Raw genomic sequence first — 19638 nt, 5'->3', positions numbered from 1 at the left:
ATCATTAGCAGATTATATGCACTTTATCGATCAAAAACAGGATTATGCACAATCTGTAACAGTAAATACTTAGTTTTTGTGCCCTACAGTGCAAAGTTTCCGTGCTTTACAATATGGTAGTAATCTAAGCTGAACAATATGATGTTGGAATTATAGTATCCGACATTTTATTGACCTTTCGACCCAAGAGTAAAAAAAGGCTTACTTAGGGGGTCTTTTGGCAAACCGGAAGTGGGTGACTTGCCATGTGGGAAGCGTGCGAGTGCTAGAGAGGCACAAGAAAAGCGTTTTGACTGCCTGTATGACTTTCGCGTGGTAGTTTACATAAATCAAAATGAGTGACACAGGTAGCAGAATCTTCGTTGGATACAGAGCTTTGGGTTTCCATAGTAACCATGTACCGTTAGCGCTTCGATACCACAAGAAACACCGGGAAAGTTATGTTGTAACAGTTGTTGGCAATGCCTTTCATACGTATAACGTAAGTATAAACATTGAACAGTTGAATTTATAACGTATGCAGTCCTGTTAATTAATATGCATGGGCGTAGAAGTCTTCCCTAGGGCCTTATACCATCATATATGGTAGATCATGTTAATTTCTGAGTGTCTTCAAAGATAGTATTTTATTGTCAAATTGAGCAGATCATGGAAGTATCACCCACAGTGCAGATAAATAAATAACTTAGGACAGATGCGAAATTGACTGAGATTTTCAATACTTTCTAATATTTGTTTATTGCCCCTGATTAAAATAATTTAAAACTATGGGAAAAAAAGTGTCAGACTGATAGAATATATATTCATAGTTAATTATTTTGTACTATGGTGTTAATACAGTAATTATTTTCATTAATTATATTTTACAGTGTTCAAAATTACGAATAACAAGTGTCAGTAAGTATATCTATTCTCAATTTCATTCGTTTTGTACATGAAGAGACATACCTGTATCCAATATGTTTGCTGAACTTTGCTTTGTGTTGGTGGCCAGTCTGTCATAACATTTAGTCAATAACCCTCTCCCCATACACACACACACACACACACACACACACACACACACACACACACAGACAGACAGACAGACAGGCAGGCAGGCAGGCAGGCAGACACACACACACACACACACACACACAATAACACAATAAGAGAAAACAAAGAAATGTAATAACAAAGAACTATCACCTGAATCACCAATAATGGCAATGCATCCATAAAATGTTTTTTCTTATAATTGCAATAAAAAATAGAACAAATGCATTATATATAAAGAAGAGACAGATAGAAAAAACATAATCCATTCACTATAAATGATTAGATATCACTGTTATGATTAACAGATAAATTTCTAATTACATGTAGTGAAGGTGAGGCTACAAAGACAGTAATTGCAGTAAATGGTATTTATTGATATTTTAGGTGATGCCCATCCTGATAACATCAATTGTCTAGCAGTGGATGCATATCTAGTGTATACAGCATGTAATAATGTTATCAGATCATTTGAAAGGAACAAACAGGTAAGTAGTATTCTATATCTATTTCAAAGGGCATTGAAGTATCTTATACTGTATGTGTTCATGATTTTTGAAATCTAGTAAAAACGTTATCTTGTGGCATGCCTTTTCCAAAAATGCATGGAGTTGTGGAATTGTAATTTTTAACAGATAACATTGCATTGTAAGCTGTGGCTGTTGATATGAAAAATGTGGAATATAATCAGATACTTTTTTTTTACATATTTATCAAGTGATAGGAAAACGTTCCATGGAAATGGTCCATTCATTGGCACTTCATGTAATTTGCATGTATACCTATAGCATCATATCTTTTGTTGCAGTAAAGTATTAGCTAACTAACTAAACTTTATTGATGCTATGCCAGACAAAAATATACACATAATAACAAATTGAAGTTATTTTTCTGTTATTTTCAGATCAAGGATGATTGAATGTACATTGTATTTGTAGTAGAAATCTAAGTATTTGATTCAATATTTATACTAACTTTTCACAGGTGAGAAATATATACCATGGTCACAAGAAAGATGTACATATATTAGTTCCATTTGCCAGTCATTTGATATCAGTAGATGAAGCCAATGTGTTGAAAATATGGGACATCCAATCAACAGGTAAGATACATATATACTGCCATGGGACATCCAATCAATGGGTAAGATACATGTATACTGAAATGGGACATCCAATCAATGGGTAAAATACATGTATACTGCCATTGGACATCCAATCAATGGGTACGATACATGTATACTGTCACGGGACATCCAATCAATGGGTACGACACATGTATACTGTCACGGGACATCCAATCAATGGGTACGATACATGTATACTGAAATGGGACATCCAATCAATGGGTAAGATACATGTATACTGCCATGGGACATCCAATCAATGGGTAAGATACATGTATACTGAAATAGGACATCCAATCAATGGGTAAGATACATGTATACTGCCATGGGACATCCAATCAATGGGTAAGATACACATATACTGCCATAGGACATCCAATTAATGGGTAAGATATATGTATATTGTAACAGTCTAAGTGATGGTGTCTGTTTGAGAATGTCTGTCTGAACAAGTCCTTTGAAGTCAGTGTCCCCTATTGACAGATTTGTGCACAGTTGTATGTACGTGTTATGCTGAAGCATTGAAGTGGTCATAGAGTTTTCTGTCATACCATTACAACATTGTAAATCTTATTTTTGTGGAAACACTGTCAACATGAATTAAGAAGTTCAAAGTTCTCAGTGTTTTTTCACCCACATGTTCTGTCTTAGTAAACTGATATATCATGTTTTATAGTTACAATTATTGACTGATTTTTTTCTTGGTAGATTTATACTTAGAGATGAACTTTGACCCCAAGACATTTGAAATCTCAGCTATTGTGCATCCTAGTACATATTTAAATAAAGTGTTACTTGGAAGTCGACAAGGTAGTATGCAGTTATGGAACATTAAAACCAAGTAAGTAAAAAAAATCCCCAATACATTCATGTGAGAGGGTAAACTGTAATTATATATCATGATAATCCTTTCCAAAATTTGCCATGGTGGTGCTCTACTTCCTGTCTGTGTGTACCATTGGGGGTATACTAGACTGTAAGATACGTCGTGACGTTTCGCCCTCACCGGCCTCCTCTCACACGACTGTACTACTCTGCACTAGTATGTCGGACACTTCAAAAGATTTGGGCCCCGCCCTGAACTAGCGATTAGAAGGTCATGCAGAGGTCTCCATGTAGATTAGAAATCAAATATGTAGAATAGCTTGTACGTCAGGCGATAAGAGCGAATGTTACCATGGTAATATATGTCAATCACTCGGTCGGCGACATCCGCTCTGGGATTTGACTTGCATAACCACCGATACTACCACCACGTAAATAAACACACACACACATGTGTAGGCCAATATACATTACCAATAATGACCAATAAAACTAGTTTGAAACTCTCCTAAAATAACGTACTTGTACTTCAAATTTTCATGTTCAGTTTTGAAATAAATGTAACGGAGTCATGGATGACGGTAAAACGCCAACAAAGTCCACGATCGCCACATTCAAACTTACGTGTACGGAGTGTGCCGTCTGTGGTGTACAATTACACCCTAAAAAAGGCGATCCGTGTTTCCTACAGAAGATCGTTTCACGTCCTATTTACGTGACTTATTTTGTGTCCCGTTACGAAAAGAAGATCATGAACGTGCTGGGGTTTGCAAGTTGTGTTTCGACCACGTGAAACGAGAGGCGAAATAACAAGAATTATAGAACCTTGTTGACCCTTGATTAAAATCGGTGACTTTGGGTGCTAGGTAATATATGATCGACTTCCCGTAACCAGTCGGTAGTATCGCGAACACGTCTCTTCCAGTGCAAAAAACCTCCAGACATTCTCTCTGCTTCTCTTTCAACACTATTCCAAATTCATGGGAAGACTTCGTATTGGCATTCACGACAGACATTTTGCTGGTAACTCGACGTACTTTGCTAAATGCTTTAATAGGTCAAACTGAGAACGTAATCGAGTATACATTACATTGTGTACACATGATAAGATACAAGACGGTTGTGGGCGGAATGTATGCTAATATCGGTGACGCAATTTTTGATTACGTCGCCAGCGAAATTAAAATAAATTAACATCAAAGTGTCATTTAACGGCCTCTAATCGTGTGCATGCCTGTGATTGGCCGCAACCAGTTCTGGTTGGAAATGCTGGGAAGAGTCCAGTTCGATACAGACGTGTTAGGGGTTGGCCGATGTTTGAGGGCGCACCGTCACGGCGTACCTTACAGACTAGGGGTATACATGGTACAGATTACTTGATTAATCATAGAGCACTGCTGCTTTCCTCGATGTCTGAACAATACAAACAACATCCCCGATTTATAATTCTACAGAATACCAAGGGACAAAGCTCTTAATAAATGGTACTATGAGGGGATGATACCCCCAATTTGAGTGAGGGCGCTGTATTCTCGATTTCCTATTTGCAGTCTGGAATGGCCTATTGCCTCTTAATATTATTTTTCAATAAAACAAGCCCATTACACGCTAAGTCTTATTACTATTCAATGTATATGTCTTACAGCAAACTACTGTATACCTTTGAGAGTTTTCAGTCTCCAATAACAGTACTAGAACAATCTGCAGCTGTGGATGTGATAGCTATAGGATTGGAATCTGGCAAGATTGTATTACATAACATCAAATTTGATGAAACTATTATGACATATAGCCAAGAATGGGGACCAGTCACAGCTATATCATTCAGAACAGGTGAGAGTAAAGTCGATCAATGAAAAGCAGTGCGCCCTCTATGTCAATTTTACACACTACGAACAAACAGCAATTTTTTGTGACATCAAAATTTAGTGTGTACCTATTCCTTACTATGTGTTGCTGTGCAAGATTTGAAATTTCAGTTTTTATCTTTTTGACCAAGAAGAAACAAATTTTGTTGGTTACTAATTGAGAGAGCACACTCATGAGCAGATTAGTGTCATGCCTTTGTGTATGTAGTCACATGTGTGTGTGTTTGTAAGAGAGGAGGTTGTCATGTATTACATGTACAGTCAACATATTATATGTGGTTGAAATTCTATTCTCTGATAAAATGTAGATGGACACCCTATCATGGCAACCGGAAGTACAGCTGGACACATTGCATTGTGGGATTTGGAAAAGTGTAAGTTAGTTGGACAGATGCGTGAAGTCCACAATGGAGCTGTGACAGGAATGAAATATCTACCATCACAACCATTAATGATAACATCATCCGCTGACAATGCCATTAAGGTATTTGTACCATCTATTGTTTCTCTCTACTTTCTGTTCAAAATCAACTTTTGATGATTTCACATACTGCTATGAAAGTTATTGGAAAGTGTACATCAAATGTAGCTCACTAAAAAAGTGGTAACTATAATGCAAACCACAAAACCTGAACCAAAATATTTTTTGGCTGGACAAAAATCTTACCAACATTGCTACATTTTATCCTTTGGCTAAACTAATTTGTACTAACATTGCTACATCAATATTGCTACATTTTATCCTTTGGCTAAACAGAAATTTTACTAACATTGCTACATATTTTGTCGTCTTGCTCAACAAATATCTTAGACTGACAGATCAGCCATTGTCAGCACGGTCTAATCTCCCTTTCCCCAAACATTTTATTAGGGCAGGCGGATATGCCCAGACTGGTGACATCATTACAGTCTACAAATATCTGTGTTAGTAAGATTTTTGTCAAGCCAGACGATGTTTTGTTTCAGGTTTCGTGATTTTAATTGTAACATTATTACTTACTTAAGGTCCTATTCCACATCAGTCTTATGATGAGAATGATTATTTAGCATGACTGAACTAAACAATTCATTTGTAATCATTGAGTGTGTCTCATCATCTTTTTACAATATTTGTGTTATTTCATTACCATTTCTTATTCCAGATTTGGATATTTGATCTACCTGATGGTGGTGGACGGTTGCTACGACAACGATGTGGTCACTATGCTCCCCCAAATAGGATACGATTTCATGACAGTAATGGTAAAAATATTCTGAGTGCAGGTAAGAATTTGTGATCATGAATGAAATAAAACACTTACAAATTTTAGTCAATTTTGTACCATGATACAAAAAAAACCAACAACACTGTCCTTGAGGGTCATTTTAGTTTAATTCAAGTGGATTTACTTTGTTTTATATTAAAGATGGTTGTTGTAGTTCTCTGGTTGTACTGTGATAGGACAGTGTTCTCTCTGTATTGGTTGGTTCAAATCGACACTCAGAAAATAGAACTTTCATGCCATCCTTCTAATTTACTTCCATTGTTAAAATAAATTATACCCTTTATTGAAATCTGCAAATGACATAATATGAATTTACATATTACAAATTAATGGTTATGAATATTAATGACTGACCATCACTCATAGGGCTGGGAAGAATCCTGAAAGGAACTATGGAAGAATCTGAGTGAAATTGATGAAGGGACTGTATCCAAAACTAGCAGTAATATCAAACCACATAACACTAAACTTCCACAGTAGTGGACAGTAAAATATAGTTACTCTCGAACAATAAGTTAGAAACGAACATATGTTTCGATCTGTCTACTACAGACCTTGACATCGCATTTGTTTCTAATTTAGTTCCAAAACAACTGCATTTTACTGTGTTATTGATTCTTTGAACTATGAACAATATAGTCTCCATCATTCCCCAGTGTTAATCTGTGTGTGTTGAACTCAAAATTGCTCATCTTCATGATGCAAACATATTGAACTCAGAAATACAAAGTTTTTATGACAAGGATTGTTTTTGATATACTGGTATCATTTGCTTTGCGCTAACACTATAAAGTACCAGAGGGGTTATATAACATAGTGGAGTATGCCCTCTGTGTTGAGAATAGTACAGTATGTGTCACAGAATGTAGTTGAAGCTATGTTTGTTCTTTTGCAGGTCAAGACAGTACACTGAAGTTATTCTCAACGGAGCATGATAAATATAATAAAAATTTGGGCCAAGCCTCCATGAACAGAAAAGTTGCCAAGAAGAAAGGGATAAAATATGATGAACATAAACTACCTCATATAACAGCTTTTGCAGCAGGCAAGTCATCAATGTGGTCTTGTATATCTAGAATATGCCTAGTCAAGTTGATGGAAAAAACAAAAGATTGTGTAATTTGGTCACTAGGGGGTGCTCTTCAGAAGCAGATTTTTGATGGAAAGTGTGGGCCAGAATTACTCAGTACTGTGGCACAGTGAATCCACATTTCCCAGCTTTTTATGATAAATGTCTATGACATTGTCAGGTTATTTGGAGATCGAGTTATTCTTTTGATCATGTTGAAAGGTGTAAAACTTAGTAACGCATGAAACATTTTACAGATAATGTGTTGAGTGATTGTAACTGTTGCCATACGATATACATCCATGGTGAACATTTTAACCCTGATTTTCTTTAATCTGGGATACTTTAAATTCTTACTAGGTAATAACTGGCTTGTTCATTTCCAGTACTGTATCAAATACTGTATTCAAATACTGTATCAGAATATCAGCATCTTTTCCTAACAGAAACGAGTCGACAAAGTGAATGGGACGGCATAGTTGCCTGTCATCTTGCAAGTCCTGTTGTCACAACATGGAATTTACAGAGAGGTTGTATGGGAAAATATAAGATACAACCTGACAGAGTTGAATCCCAATCTAAACACATGGAAGCACTGGTGAGTTGTACATATTACATATATAATTTACATATTCAATATTATGGGATGAGTTAAGTAGTCAACGTAACAGCTGCAGACAGGTTTTAATTTGAATGCCAATGGATCCTGACACCCTCCTGAAATATTCTGGTGACACCTTCAAATGGTCTCCTGGGATCACCTTCAAACCACCCTGTATTCATTCTACATGTAAATGTACATTCCACAGGCTAGCATTGATTTTCCTACATGTAAACACAAAATTGTCTACGTGAGGCTAGCACCTGGGTTAGAATACCCTCTTGGAAATGAGGCTAATGTACGTGTACAGATCACATATTTCGATCTTATATTTTCACAGTGTGTTGACACCAACGGTTGTACGTTGTCACTGACATTATTTTCCAATATTATATTTTCAGTGTGTTGACGTCAGCAGCTGTGGCAATTTCTTTCTGGTTGGGTGGAATACAGGATATATAGATTTGTATAATATTCAGTCAGGGCTCCATAGAGGGCAGTATGGTGCTGGAGGTACAGGTTTGTTTACTTAAAGTATTTTATTATGTGGCTCCAGTAGCGTTGCATGTATCAAGTATTTGAGTACGAATTACGAAGAATTGATATAAGGATGAAAATGATTAATACTTTGAATACATGATAATATCACAATTTATTGGCTGCCTAAGAGATAAAGGTACTGTAAGTATGTCATTCTCGGTACCTGCAATAGCATTTACCTCATGCGAGAAGGTCAAAATAGAACAAGAAGGTCGACTTGTTCTCACATGTGCCTATAGTAATGCATGTGAAGTGCGTGGAGCAGAAATTATGATGTTGACAAAGAAATTGAATGTTTGTTATTTTTATGATGCACCTAGGCAGTAATATTCTATTTCAGGTACCGAGAATTGTAATATTTCCCTTTGTCTATCATATGCTATTAATGTTATTACAACAACCAAAAACTGAGTCAAAGTTGGGTTGTCAAAGTTGAGTGTTGCAACAGAAAATGTTACCATAGAAATGTAGGTGTACCCAAATCTTATGTCATGTCTGTTTTTAGCTCACCGTGCTGCTGTTAGAGGTGTATGCATTGATGGACTAAACCAAGCCATTGTCTCAGCCTCTAGTGATCAAACTATCAAGTTCTGGAACTTCAAAACCAAACAACTACTCCATACTTTAAAGATGAAGTCACCCATTGCTCAGCTTCTCCTACATCGAGAAAGGTAACGTACACCTTGAGTAGGGTGGAAAACATTGTGTCTGTGATTCTAAAAAACAGTAGTTTAAACATAAAACCAATACATATATGCTCAGGAAGTAATTGTTGTTCATTTTTGAGTACATTTCCTACAACACACTTTCTCTTTTAGAATACATGTACATTTCATCCATACTCCTCCTCTCCCAAAGTATTATACATGTGCGTTGTCACAGCATACTTATAGTGGTGCCCTATTTATAGTTCATGCCCCTGTGTAAGTGTCACTGTGCTAGTTAGCATTAATGTAGTAGGCAGTGTTACCTTGTCAAATTGTGTTTCTGTGTAAGAGTTGCAGTGATGACATCTTAGTCAGTTTGTGCTTATGGTAGTGTTCTTTATTAGTGTGTTAGTTTCATGTTATCCCTTGTGTAATAATATTGTGTGTATTAGTCCTGTGTAAGTTGGTGACAAAAGATACAGTAGACGATAAGATACATTGTGTTGTTCTGTCAACAACAGTCTTGTGAAAGAGGCTTAAAAATGTATGATAGCCCTGATACCTTACAGACTAAAGATGTAGCAGCTGAGTTCTGAAAAGGAAATGAAAACCATTCTTAATTTTTTCATTCAATAGTTCCATGCTAGCTGTTGCTCTTGATGACTTTTCATTATCTGTGGTGGATATGGATGTCAAAAGAGTTGTGAGGAACTTTTCTGGTCATAGTAACAGAATAACTGATATGGTAAGTTATATAATCAATTTATGTTACTACTATCAGAAAGTATATTGTGCTAAAAGTTAGTGATAATGATAGTTCCTAAAAAAGTATCAAAGACACTGACAATTTTGAATTGACTAAGATGGAAGTATTATATCACAACAGACAGGTTTAAATAGTAAAAAAGATCCCAAGACTGAGCCAATAATCCGTTAGTACTAAATTAATACTAATTTGTGGATCTGGTATATTTGTGCTTGAAGCCCATATACATAATGTCATTTCGTATATGGGATTCATATTATGTTAGCTGAAACATGTGCTATTGCTCTTATGATAAGTATGGCTTTCATGTGCACATAGCCTGATTCGCAAAAGTTATATCCAACGCACTTGAACATGTACAATGTGTACAGGTCTTAGAGGAAATCATGATATGTACAAAACTGTCCCAAAAATGCACAACTCTTAGCTGATAAGTCCCTGTAATGATAACTGTAGGTGAGAATTTCATATTCTCTATTTCCCGTAGACGTTTAGTCCAGATAGTCGTTGGTTAATGACTTCTGGAATGGATGCAGCTATCCGTACGTGGCATCTTCCCTCAGGCAGGTAAGGAGTTGTAGTTTATTGTAGTTCAAATGTATATATGATAGATCATTATCAATCCTTATTTTACTTTACACACACTATCAGAGAGTGTGGAATGGTACATGCAATTCATGACAAATACAAGGCTCATTGATGTCATCTGGCATTAAACTTTGCTGATTTTTTTTTGACCTTTGGTGACAGATTACAAACAGACACACAGACAAGAACAGACATCACATTTGCCTCCCATGGCTATATGGATCCTTATGTCCAATCACCCTCAGAGAGAGAGAGAGAGAGAGAGAGAGAGAGAGAGAGAGAGAGAGAGAGAGAGAGAGAGAGAGAGAGAGAGAGAGAGAGAGAGAGAGAGAGAGAGAGAGAGAGAGAGAGAGAGAGAGAGAGAGAGAGAGAGAGAGAGACAGAGACAGAGACAGAGACAGAGACAGACAGACAGACAGACAGACAGACAGACAGACAGACAGACAGACAGAGACAGACAGACAGACAGACAGACAGACAGACATCACTTTTGTTACACAAAATGTATCACCACTGTCTTGATAAATGTTGACCGAAATCATCATTTTCTTCAGATTGATAGATGTATTTGTTGTGGATCCAGCCCCAACCAGTATCAGCATGTCACCAACTGGCAGCTTTCTTGCCACTACACATGTAGATGACCTGGGTATATACCTCTGGTAAGTAAAATAACTGACTCTGATATAATAGACCCTGTTCACTATAAGGTCTGTGTGTAAACTTTTTCTGAGACAAATTTTCACTTATTTCATGAAGTAAATAAAAAATGCCACACTATCATTTGTCACATTGTACATTGAATGGAACCCCACTCCAAGAAATAGAGGTATTTTGTAAACTTTTGGTTCTGGGGAGTCATATTATGAGTTCATATTACATGAATTTCATACAGTTGTCAAGAAATACCAAAGTGAAACTTGTTTTCATATTCAGTGTCATACCACGGTCCAGTGTTGTCTCATTGGAATCAGCAGACATGCATATGCATTAGTACAAGGCGGTGATCCGTATTTACTGGTCATGTCTTTGCCATATGGTAATACTTTTCTTGTGCAAATATTGCCACTTTCAAATAATGCAAATGTTGTCTTTCTGTCATTCAGGTCAAATCGTTCATTGTATACACATGTTTCATTGAACCCACTGCCTGATGACTATGTACCACTAGAGATGAGTTTACCCGCCACTCACTACAAAGGTCAAGGTAATTATAACCTCTTGTGGAATTGAGTTTGATATTTCACCATGGTCTGTTGAGATTATGAATTGAAGAAAGAATTCTGCTTAGATCTCGTCATTGATTATTTTATGGCTGTGGTTGAGAATAGGAGATAATTGTGATGTTGTTAAGTAGGATATCTCAATTATGTCTCATTAATACCACTAGGGGTGTACTTCAATAGACTTGTTTCCACTTCCAAGATTCATCGTACATCTCTCCATACATTGTATGTCATGTATTCTGTACATGCAGGGGAATTTGCATATGCAAATCGCAAGAGCTTTCTAACTTTTTACAATGTTCTACTATTGCTCCTGTTCAGTGCCGTAGAACATTATGTCTTATTAGATTTTGACACTATACAAATTCTTTTGATTGATTGATTGATTGATTGATTGATTGATTGATTGATTGATTGATTGATGCTACTCAAAGGATGGTTATCACCTGACCATACCTAGTGTTCACCTGTAATATTCCTCTCTGTCATTGATGGTATTCCTTTGTTCTATAAAATCACTCACAATTAAAGAAGTCAACATTTCTTTCCATCCTGGATAAAAGTTTTATTTCAAACGTAATAAAGACAAACAAGGCTATATGTAACAAAATTAAGCAACATTGTCTCAGGCATCTTAGAAAATTGTCAATAGCTCATTGTCACACCTGTAGTATACACCTGACAATGCTGATGAGACGTTTGTTTGGGATTTGTTTCCAGAAAAATGTAATCCATGAGCAGAAAGAATCATTTATAACCATGAACTCCAAGTTTGTGAAGAATTTTTCTTGCCTCATGTCACATGCTTTCAAGTGTAATGTTATGCTATTGATTTGTTAGATGAAGGAGACGAGGTTTCAGAAGATGAAACCATGACAACTGAAGATACCATGGTAACTGAATTCCAGTCTCCACAGCAGATTTCAAGTGATTTGGTCACATTGTCATTACTACCTCACTCCAGATGGAAAAATCTCACCAACCTAGAGCTGATCAAGGTATGCAACAACACAGCAGGAGGAATATTTAATTTCGGAATTTTTGAAAGCTATCACATGAATTGTAATTTAGGAACGTCCCAAGTCAATTTATTCTTAAAAATACTGTATGTTTTAAACTTAGTTGATTATTAGAGAGGTTTAGATATGCGTTAGAATGCATATGTGTACTGGACCATTGTCATGCAGGCGTACACATAATGACGCATACAAAGTTGTGATTAGTTACGCGTTCAGAACACAGACGTGAAAGACATGGGAGTGTGCACGGGCGTGTTGACATCTTCTGTCCAGAAGGCCAAACATATGACTTTGTTTTCTAAACATTTTGGCATTTCTGCCATTTTTCCCGCTACTACCCAAACAAAAAACCAAACAGTTAGTTTATAGTTATTCGTCCAAACTTTGATACATTTAATGGAAGAAAAATGACAAAAACTTAAAACATATTTACAGTTATGTGTAGACCGCCGTTTTGACGTAGTATCGTCTGATTCAGAATGGCTTGGATGACATATTCATGCTTATAGTGTTTTCTATAATTGCACTTCAACAAACAGTACTCATGAAATTATGACAGAAAAGAACATTGAAAGCACTTGTGTAGATGCCTAGAGTGTGACACTTGCACTCACGTGTCATGGGGGGGGGGGGTTTATGTCACAATTGAAAAAAAAAATAGTGCAGTGATTGAGGTTGGGGGGGGGGTGGGGTTGGTTGGACGAGGTTGCAACTGGTACATATATACACAATGTCTGAATGAATAGTCTGTTTATATTGCAATCTGTGATTTTCTTCACTGTCTCACTAACCGCTTGTAATGCGAGCAACGGCAATCAATTAATTTAGCCACACTACTGTCATTTAGGTTGCCTTGCATATACTGTCCCTGTCAAGTTTGACTGTATAGTTTGGACATATGTATGCTATCTTTATCATATTTTTGTAGTTTGAAATATCCACCGCTGTGCACTTGGTTACACCGATTTGAATGTAAGCGTTGGCAAGTGTACGTAGCATAGCATCTGTTACATTACTGTGCAAACACTTTGAGGCATTCATTTCCCCAATTAACAACAACAACCCTACACGGTACATCATCTGTCAATGCTATACCTTGGGGACTATTCAACCCATCCTCGTCACTATCAATACGGACACACTGACCAGTGATGTCAAATTTCTGTACACGGTGGTTGTCACTGACATACACATATCTGTTATTGTTCTCGATGGTCACACCTCTGGGGGAATTCAGTTGCCCATCTTTACCACCATGGCAACCAAATCCATAGAGAAAGTGATAATTATCAGTAAATACCTGGATGCGATGGTTACAGCAATCTGCCACAAACACTCTTCCTGTACTGTCAACAGCTAAAAAATATGGACAATTAAATTCTGCCTGACCTTTACCCTTTGACCCTAATGACCCCACATACTTGCCATACTGTGTATAAACCCTAACACAATGCTGACCCCTGTCTGTGACATACACCTTACTATCTACAGGGCTGACAGCTAAACCATAGGGGTCTTTCAGTTCATTTTGTCCAAAGCACCTAATCACATGTCCATTCTCGTCACTAACTACTACCTGTTTATTACTATCATCTAAACTATAGTATGTATTATCATTTGATATGGCTATATCACATGGTTTGTAATCTTTTTCAAATTGTGTAAATGTCAAGTTTTTCTTAAATCTGCCATCTGTGGTTGTTACTTGTAATCTCTTGTTCCCCCAGTCTGCAGTGACAATGTCTCTGTCTCTGGTTATAGCAACACTGTAGGGTTCATTGTACTGTCCTTTCCCACTTCCTTCACTGCCGATAGTCTTCTCCAACCCTATGGTGACAGGAATGATGACAGGACTGCCTGGTGTTGGTTGATCACTTATTGTCATGGTAACTTGACATTTACCGTCCACGTTCCCATGCACTGCCACTCCGTGTGTACCATTGCTGGTATCAGTTACTTTGACAATGTCCGGCAATCCATCAGGTTTCTTGACCTTGGCTTTGACTTCCTGTCCGGGAATGACATGTTTTCCTTTGAAATCGCTGGTTGGGATCAATGAGTTTGCAGAATCCCGTTTCCAGAGTTGTTCGGGAATGTTTTCAACAGTGCATTGTGAAATGCACACATCTGATGTTACCAGTTCTCCCAGAATTCCATGCTCAGCAAATGTCTCTCTTGGTTCAAATTGGACCATTTGATGTAATGGTTCATGTCTGGTTTCCATGGTGATGAGTTGTTGGATGTGATCTGTAGCTGCCTTCTTGGTGGAGAGAAGTTGGACTGCATTCCCATGATGCAATATTGTTTCTATATAACTGCATGTGCTCTTAATGTTCACATGTTTTGACTCTAACTCATCAACATCTACTGCTGTACTTGTCAATTTCATTCCATATTGTCTATGCAAGTCATCTACTAATTTCTTCTCCTCACTCTTTACTTTCTTAATGATATCTTCTGCTTTCATTCTCACCTTCCTCTCTTCTTCACACCACTGTTTTTCTATTCGAATGTGTGTCAGCATAGCTAGAGTTTTATTCTTTTGAGCTTCCTGTTCTTTCACTTTCAGTTTGTCAACCATGTCCTTTAACTGTTTCTGATATTCATCTGCCACGTCTTTCAAATCTCTGCGTACATGTTGTGGTATGCAGTGATTGACTATAGTACAGTCTGTACAGACAGATGCCTGACATGTGTCACAGTAGAATTCAATCTCATTCGTAGGGTGGATACTGCAACACTCTACCGTTTGTATAACTGTTGATCTAGTGGACTCTGCTGTTCTGTAATCTTCAATGGTGACAAGTTGGTGGGCGTTTGTTGATGGCAGATTTCTATGTACCTTCAAACAGCTTTTACAAAGATAATATCTACATTCTACACACCTGTGAGTGACTGTATTCTGACATCCCTCACACTGGATTGGACCACCCTTGGAAAATTCTTTCAATCTGTGATAAATTTCAATAGAATTGTTCATGAAGAAGTTAGTCGTCAGTTTGGACACGTCTCCAGTTGGTAGGGGGCAAGGAGTAGAGCAACACGGACATTCCAAGGATCCTTTCTTATTCAAAAGAGTGAATAAACATTGTTGACAGAACGTATGCAGACATGGTAGAATTTTAGGATCTGTAAACTGTTCCATACAAATTGTACAACACAAGAAAGCTTCACCAATGTCATCCAGAATTTCTGCGCCAGTTGTTGCAGCCATGATTCCTTCGTCTACCTTAGACAACTAAAAAGTGGTCTGAGTGTTTTATAGTTATGTCAGTAACGTTCTAGCAAGACACCTGTAAGTTGATTCTGATTAAACACTTATTCTTACTTCAAAGTTAGCGTATAAGTGAACACAATGTATAAATCAGCAAAATATTAACAGCTTAAGGGGTACCTTATCACCATATTTGACACACGGAATTATGGGACTAAATGTCGTACCAACGAACTAAACAATGTGACATTTCTGGACAGGCAATTGAATCACATGATGAGGTCATGTGTCATATATTCTAGATAACACCATATAAGGTCATAAGAAGCAAGGCACCTGACATAATAGAGACATGTCAAGTAGAGATTACAAAGTCTACAATTTGTAGATAAGGTGTGAACGGTCAGTGTGTCCTGTATGTGGGGACAAACCATCTTAATACTCATGTGTTAGACTACTAATACTACATCATACATGTATCAAATAGTACTTCTGAGCTTTTATGTTTCACAAAGTTTTCTTGTTCGTTTTTAAAATAATTTTCAGTATTTTCTGTACCGTGCATCAAAGATGTACACACCCAGAAAACATCACTATTAGAACAAAGTTTAATATTTTTTATATAGCACTTTCCCACTGTCCACTGTGCTCAAAGCACTTTACAATTATTACCCCTGACACAGGCCTATAGTGGCACAATGACAGTATCTTTAGACTGAGTTTTTCAAATCCCTGGGGAGCAATCAATCCATCGCAGCCTTCATTCGCCAAGTCCCCAATTATACAACTGAGTTGACCGGGGCACAATTGTGGTTCAAATCTTGACAAGACTGTTAATTATTCAGAATCAAATGGCAGCGACGAGGCTCAAACATGCAATTTGTGCAAACATCTCATACATTCAGTATTTTGGTACTCTATCTCATATATATTATATTTTGTTAATTCCAGAAAAGAAATAAACCCAAGGAGAATTTGAAAGTGTCCAAGTCAATCCCATTCTTCCTACCAACAGTGGCTGGACTTACACCTACATTTGATGTCAGTGAAGAGAAAAAACAAGAGGTAAGAGTTTAGTGGATATTCAGTAGTATTAGCATAATAACACATCATTTTCATACAGCCTTCAGGGATTGGTTTAGATTGTGTCACATGGTATGGACTAGTGACCCATAATGACCTCAATTTGCATACATATGAAACTATTTGTTTTCCATTTTCCTTAGGGCACTATTAATATTCTACAGGATTCCTACCAGTGATTTTCTTTGAATATGGAAAGAATCTGTGCCTGAGAATGTGAATGTATTATAAAAGGCTTATTGCCTGGCCTTATTCGGGCACTAGTACTAGTAGTAGATTCCATATTGAGGCTGAAAGCTGAGGGGAATTAGTTGCTACATAACAGCATGAGGGGGTAATAGACATCTACTAGTACTAGCACCTGAATTGGGCCAGGCAATAAAAGTTATATATAGATATATTTAATTTTTGAAGTTTCAATAGTTTCAAAACTCCAAATAACAGCAAGTCCAGTAAAGATAGTTAGTTATTCCATATCAACTTCATTCCCAGGTGATAGGAACATTGATAAACATTGACATTACAAGGCTTTAATATTGATTACATATTTGAGAGAGCACAAAAGAGATACAATCAGAAAATATTAAGTTTGATGGTACCTTGGTATGATTGATAAGAGGATGACTTTATTGAAGAAAACTGTCCATTCTTTGTACTTATGTCGTTTATCTTTTACAGACATCTCATATAGTGAAACTAGGAAATCTACAAGTACAGTCAGATTTTATCAAACTTGTAGAACAAAGCAGTGATGATGAGTGTATATGTAAGTATACTATTGCATCTTAACAACAAAATGGCCCACTACCAGTATTTACTTCCCCAGGCATACATACAAAGAACCAATGTATGTGTGTGTCTGTGTGTGTGTGTGTGTGTGTGTGTGTGTGCGTGCGTGCATGCGTGCGTGTGTGTGTGTGTGTGTGTGGATGTATGCATGCATTGTGCAATAACTTGTAACTTTGAAAAGTGGGTTTCGCATGCATGATTCAGGACAACTGCCATGTTCACACTTCATTGCAGACAATCATTATTATTTCATTTTATTCTACAGTTGATAAAATGATGGAGAAACTGAAAGAAATGGGACCATCCAGTATTGACATAGAGTTCAGAAGCTTATCTCCCATTGGTGGTGGATCCATTGAGTTGATGTTGCAGTTCATGAAATTTATACACCATGTACTGCAAAGTAATAAAGACTTTGAACTTGCACAGGCCTACCTAGCTCAGTTTCTCAAGGTCAGTGTAGTGTACTGTTGCTTCACACAGTAGTAAAGACTTTGAACTTGTACAGGTATGCCTAGCTCAGTTTCTCAAGGTCAGTGTAGTGTACTCTTGCTTCACACAGTAATAAAGACTTTGAACTTGTACTGGTATGCCTAGCTCAGTTTGTCAAGGTCAGTATAGTGTACTGTTGTTGCAAACAGTAATAAAAACATTGAACTTGCACAGGTCTAGGTAGTGTGGTTTCTCAAGGTCAGTGTTAGTGTTCTGTTGTTGCTTCACACTACATCTTGGTGTATTTGATTCACAACAACCTTTCATCTATAAATGAGGTATGCTTTTAGGGTTTTAATATTGTCACAAACCAAAATGTGCCTAAATTTAAACATACAGTATTACATGCATCTCTATATATGTGGAATCATGGTGCTTGAATGGCCAAATCAGATTCTGTAAGTTGCTGGTTTGAGCCTGTTGCCACTGCCATTTGCCCTTGGGCCAGACTTGAACTGTGACTGTGATTCTGTCAACCCAGCTGTATCATTAGGGACCTGGTAGGATAGAGGCTATCATGTGAAGGATTTAATTAATGCAGTAACTGTGCACATTTATTTGCATAGGGTGCATTGGTTTGCATGCTCCCTAGGGAGTTGAGGTAGTGCAAAGGACTGTTGTGTCATTTTAGGCCATGTCTGGGTAATAACTGAAGTACTTTGAGTACAGTACAGGGAAGCACTACATAACAACATGCATTAGTATTATTGAAAGATATAAAATTGTAAAAAAAAAATTCTTTTTTTACAGCTACATGGTGATACAATTGCTGCAGACCCATCCCTAACCGAGTGTGCCAAAGATCTTTTGGATACCCAGCAGTTGTCATGGAAACGTATTCAGTGTCATTTCAGTACAAATCTATGTCTACTGAGCTACCTGAAAAATGCGGTTTTGTAACACCAAGTGATTTTGATGTGTCTACTTTTGACAATTTCAAGGGGAATACTACATCTGATAAACTTGATCAACTTTGTAGCTGCCCTTTGAAAACAGAAGCTGTATGCATCAAAGTTTACATCAATCAAGTGACATTTTATAAGTTTACTTTTAAATTTCCAAAGTCAACTTTGAATAAATAAACATTAGAAAACATGGTTTATTGTAAAGTTGGTGTAATAAGTGATCATTTTTACCAGGGTCACGTTTCAATAAAATATCAATATTTTAATCCTGATAACCTAGTCAGACTCTTCTGTATCTTACTTTGTAAGTCTAAAATTAACACACACACACACACACACACACGCACGCACGCACGCATGCGCGCACGCACGCTCACACGCACACACACATGCACACACACACACACCTATAGCCTACAGGACTACTGCTTTCCTTGTAAAAAAAACTGTTGGGAGTCTTTTACAGACTGCCTGTGTCAATGCAATGCAATCCCATCTCATATTAAAACATTATCTTACTGGACCAGCCTTCTTGACATGCAGCATGGCAATACCTATAAGATAGATCTAACAAATCAGT

General features: G+C 37.1%; 2 protein-coding genes across 2 annotated transcripts; one reads left to right on the top strand and one right to left on the bottom strand.

Moving 5' to 3' along the window:
• The first annotated feature begins 254 nt into the window (after nt 1–254).
• LOC144447397 (WD repeat-containing protein 36-like) lies at nt 255–19262 on the top strand. The gene is made up of 21 exons (XM_078137407.1): nt 255–481; nt 870–897; nt 1423–1523; nt 2020–2137; nt 2870–3002; nt 4632–4819; nt 5163–5338; nt 5997–6117; nt 7015–7164; nt 7635–7786; nt 8191–8308; nt 8835–9000; nt 9613–9721; nt 10230–10309; nt 10885–10992; nt 11437–11537; nt 12397–12554; nt 16741–16854; nt 17551–17638; nt 17927–18114; nt 18904–19262. The coding sequence occupies exons 1-21, from the start codon at nt 335–337 to the stop codon at nt 19051–19053; spliced, it is 2694 nt and encodes an 897-aa protein (XP_077993533.1). The 5' UTR covers nt 255–334; the 3' UTR covers nt 19054–19262.
• Nucleotides 13588–15789, bottom strand: LOC144447647 (E3 ubiquitin-protein ligase TRIM45-like). The gene has a single exon (XM_078137723.1). The coding sequence runs from the start codon at nt 15787–15789 to the stop codon at nt 13588–13590; it is 2202 nt and encodes a 733-aa protein (XP_077993849.1).
• Nucleotides 19263–19638: the final 376 nt, after the last annotated feature.

This window comes from Glandiceps talaboti, chromosome 16 (assembly GCF_964340395.1).
Source record: "Glandiceps talaboti chromosome 16, keGlaTala1.1, whole genome shotgun sequence".
NCBI lineage: Eukaryota > Metazoa > Hemichordata > Enteropneusta > Spengelidae > Glandiceps > Glandiceps talaboti.
The sequence above is the reverse complement of the archived record's forward strand: the minus strand, read 5'-3'. Positions and strand labels throughout refer to the sequence as shown.